Raw genomic sequence first — 3849 nt, forward strand, 5'->3', positions numbered from 1 at the left:
AAATGGTTCCTCTCAAAGTAGTAACGTTGTGGAAACTGGCATATCCCCACTGAGAGATGTGATGCAAATAACTGCTGATTGCTCCAGCCATTGAAGACCGTTTTCATTCTAAAATGCTATTTTTAAAACGGTTGTCAAGACTAAACTGCCAGTCTCATCTCTGTTCTTGATGTCACTCTCTTGTTTTTTCAAAAAAAAAGAAAAGAAAAGTCAATCTGATGGTCTTGGAAGTGAGAAAAGGAATGAGAGCTCTGGCTAGAAGCCAGCTAGAATGAGGGAAGCTGCTGCAAAATTTCCCCTCTTAGGCTTGTGTTAATATTACCTCAGAGATGATCTGCAAAATCTGGAGCTGTCAAGCTGAGGCAAATTGAGTGAGATTAAAAAAAATGATGAGTGAGCCCTTAAAGGATTCATTTTACTCTCATTACAGGGGATTCAATATTTTTTTATTGCTGGTTCAAGACTGTGGCTGGGATATGTTGTTTACTGGTTCTGAAAACATTTGTGTGCTTTGCAAAGTATTTCTAAACCCCGCCGATCACGAGGTATCAAGCTTTCAAACCACATCACTCCAATGATCATATTCGGACAATGGTCTCAGTGAAACTTTCATAAGAAAACAAGAATTCCCATGCAAGACCAGACCTCCTGGCCCAGGCAGCCCAGTGTCCTTCCTGTCTTCCATTGACCAGCACCAGATCCCCAAAAGAAGGTGCAATAGGCAAATGTGCTATTATCTATCCTTGTCATTAGTTTCCTTTTAATCCCTCATAGCCAGAGATTGTTTTAAAGACTGAGGCATGAGGTGTAATCTATTTTGCAAAATGTCTCTAGCTTTATGGTACTTACATCTATCTAAGCAGGCGCTATCTAATTGCTGCCTAAAAGAGGTATAGCGTACTGCACTGATATGCATATCAGTTAAGTACATTCATTCATTTAACTTATTAACCGGATGTGTGGTCCAGTTTTTTGCTTGATGCTCACGCTAAGAAACACAGGCTATCTGCATACAGTTACGTTTATAAACCACTTAAGTGTACAGGAAGATGGTGCTCCAGTCTTCTCTGTAATGTAGCTGCATCCCACTTTAATTGCATATTTGTTGAAGCTGACTGGGAGCCTTTAGTTTCATGGTTATAGCTACTATGGCAGGAGATCATCTGAGAAAGAAGGTAACCGCCTTAATGAGGTGAGAAAAGCTTAGTACAAGCTGTTCCTTTAGTTCATCCCCTATGTTCATACTGAGTCTGGAGAAATACATGGCCCAGGTAGATGCGCAGACTTTGTCCCTCAGGGCTATGCATTCAGATGCAGTACACTGTTTTATATTTAATGAAGGTTTGTCTTTCTGCTACAGATGAAAATCCTAACCTTTAACATGTAGATTAATTCTCAAGAAATCCATCGATTACAAATCTTAATGTTTAAGTGCAGCAGCTCATGAAATACCAACTGCAAAAATGTCATGACAGAAATGACATGGCAAAAAAAATCTCACAGTTGGGATACACGCTGTCCTGTGATCTAGGCTAGAAAGCAACTACTTCTAGCTTTAGGAGCTGGGAATCCCAACTGTCCTGTGATTTAAAGCCTCCAGGTCCAACCCTCAAGATTTTTGAGCTATCAAATATTAAAAATATCATGGTCGTCCAGTCTTGCAGTGCTTTCTCTGGCACTGAGCCAGGGAAAGTCACAAATCACTGTAAAAAGCATTTATAATCATAAGCGCTCTTTAATGGCTTTCACAGTGAGGTATTACAAAATGGTTTAGAGAATGAATAACAGGAGTTAGGGAGTCAAGTGAAGAATGCAGGGACAGACCGTCTTGTGACCGATCCAGGAGATCCCGGTTCTCTTCCCTAGCTCTGCCACATGCATCTTGCAAGTCACTTATGGCTAGATTATGTCACCTCATTGGTTTCAGGGGGCTACTTGTGGAGCAGGGCACTGATCCACATCAGCACAGGTAGTGGAATTCACCCGGCTCACAGCTCGTGTGCTCCCAGTTCCACAACTCCTATTCAGCAAAGCCTTAAATCAGCGGGAGCGAAGCCTATGCTGCAATTTAAACACATGCTTCGCTGCCTTGCGGAGCAGGGATGGTCAGCTGGATTCTGGCCTCAGATCCTGACCTCAGTGTTCTCAGGCGCAGAAAAGGGATAATACTATTTACCTGCCCTATAGGAGCTGCTATGGGACTCAGGCCTCCATCCTGCAAGAGAGGCTGCGTGCGATTCCTGCAGCTGCATGGAAACCTGCTGCCACCCTCGGGGCTCCACCTTGGTCTGAGGGGGCTGCTCAGGCTGACTTGACCGAGGCCCTGTATGAGCAGTGCTTGTGCTGGGAGGGAAGGTGTGAGCAACATGTCGTTCAGCATCCTGAATGGAAAGAGACCCAAATCCCAGGGCCACGAGAGAGCCCACGGACTGTCCTGCTGGGAGGTGGAGGAGGCAACAACCTGGATACGACAGGAGCCAGGTGGGCAGCTCCAGGTGCCCCCAGCCGGGTGCCAATGCTCATCTCAACAGAGAACAAATGGTTTGGCAACCATTGATCCTTCCGGATCACGACGTACGCATGTGACTTCACCCAGACCTTCGATGCATGTGCCTAGGCAGGAGCAGGGAGGAGCAGAGGCTGCCCAGACCTTCCTTCAGACTACTGAGACAGAACCCAAAGGCCACACCGAGTCCAGACATTTGGTGCCTTCCTTTAGGGGTTGTCTAAGTATCTGGGAGTTCACCCCAAGTCTCTTGCGTGGCAGACAAGGATCCTACCACAGGACCACTAGGCACTGCTCCTCTCAACCAGAGCAGCCCATTCCTGTTGCATGTGCCCATGGTCCTGTCTGCTGTCCCAAGAGCCTGCCCCATGTCCTCGTTCCACGTCGGGACTTTGCCTGGTGTCATGGCCACAGCGCCCGGTCCCATGTCTGAGGGATACAGGGCAGACCCAGAAGCCGCCGTCCACACTCAGGATCCTCTCTTGGACCGCGCCCATAGGGAAGAACGAGCCTGTACCGGCAGAGACAGAGACAAGCGGACAGACAGACACAGAGAGAGGCAGGCCCAGATAGACGTGTGGAGTTGGGGGGGTAGGAGGCACCGGCTTCCAGACAGTGCCAGATTTAGGCTTCAGCTACGGTTTAGGGATTCACAATGTGCGGGACCTCCAAATAAGAAAAAAAAGACCTGGACATTTTCGTTCTAATAGGACAAAAATAAACATCTATATGGCTCCACAGTTATTCTTCACGTTGAGCTCGTAAATGTGTGCAGCAGTAACCACAATTCATCTTCCAGGGGTGTACTTGGTAGCCGTGTTGGTCTGAGACAAGAAGACATACAAAAAACTAGAACTCTCAGTTCCAAAATGTTACCTTTTATTAGACTAACTGGGAAGCTGCAAGAAAATTGTCCTTTCCTGCAAGTTTTCGGGATCTTAAAATTTACCTTAAATGTCATTAAAAATCTATTTTCGTGGATTATTTAAGGTGGACATAGTTTAGGGCCTCAGCACGGCACAATCCGGCACTGCTTCCAGGGCTCCTGCCTTTTCCCCACCCCACGGTCCCCCGTAAGGGCAGAGGGTGCTGCTTGCGCTGCAAGACTCCCCTCTGCTGGAACTGCAAGTCCCAGGATACCCCGCGGCAGGTTTCCAACCCCCCCCCCCCACAATGCCCCTCGGCAGAGCTGGGTGAGGCCTCCAAGTCCCATGATGCCCCGCGGCTAGCGCAGGCTCCCCGGGCGCGGGACCACAAGTCCCATGAGGCGCCGCGCGCGGGTCCGCCCCCGGCCGCTCCCCCTTTGCCCCGCGGCGCCCGGATAAAGGTTCCGCCGCGCGCAC

At 48.3% G+C, this 3849-nt stretch overlaps 1 protein-coding gene across 1 annotated transcript in view; it reads left to right on the forward strand.

The window, feature by feature from the left end:
• Window positions 1–2366: 2366 nt before the first annotated feature.
• DSTYK (dual serine/threonine and tyrosine protein kinase) overlaps window positions 2367–3849 on the forward strand; it is a 40989-nt gene continuing 39506 nt past the window's right edge. The window contains exon 1 of the mRNA XM_019546482.1: window positions 2367–2481. Coding sequence (XP_019402027.1) covers window positions 2367–2481 — 115 coding nt within the window. The remainder of the gene's footprint in view (window positions 2482–3849) is intronic.

The sequence above is a fragment of the Crocodylus porosus genome, unplaced genomic scaffold (assembly GCF_001723895.1).
Source record: "Crocodylus porosus isolate Cpor-Errol unplaced genomic scaffold, CroPor_comp1, whole genome shotgun sequence".
Lineage (NCBI taxonomy): Eukaryota > Metazoa > Chordata > Crocodylia > Crocodylidae > Crocodylus > Crocodylus porosus.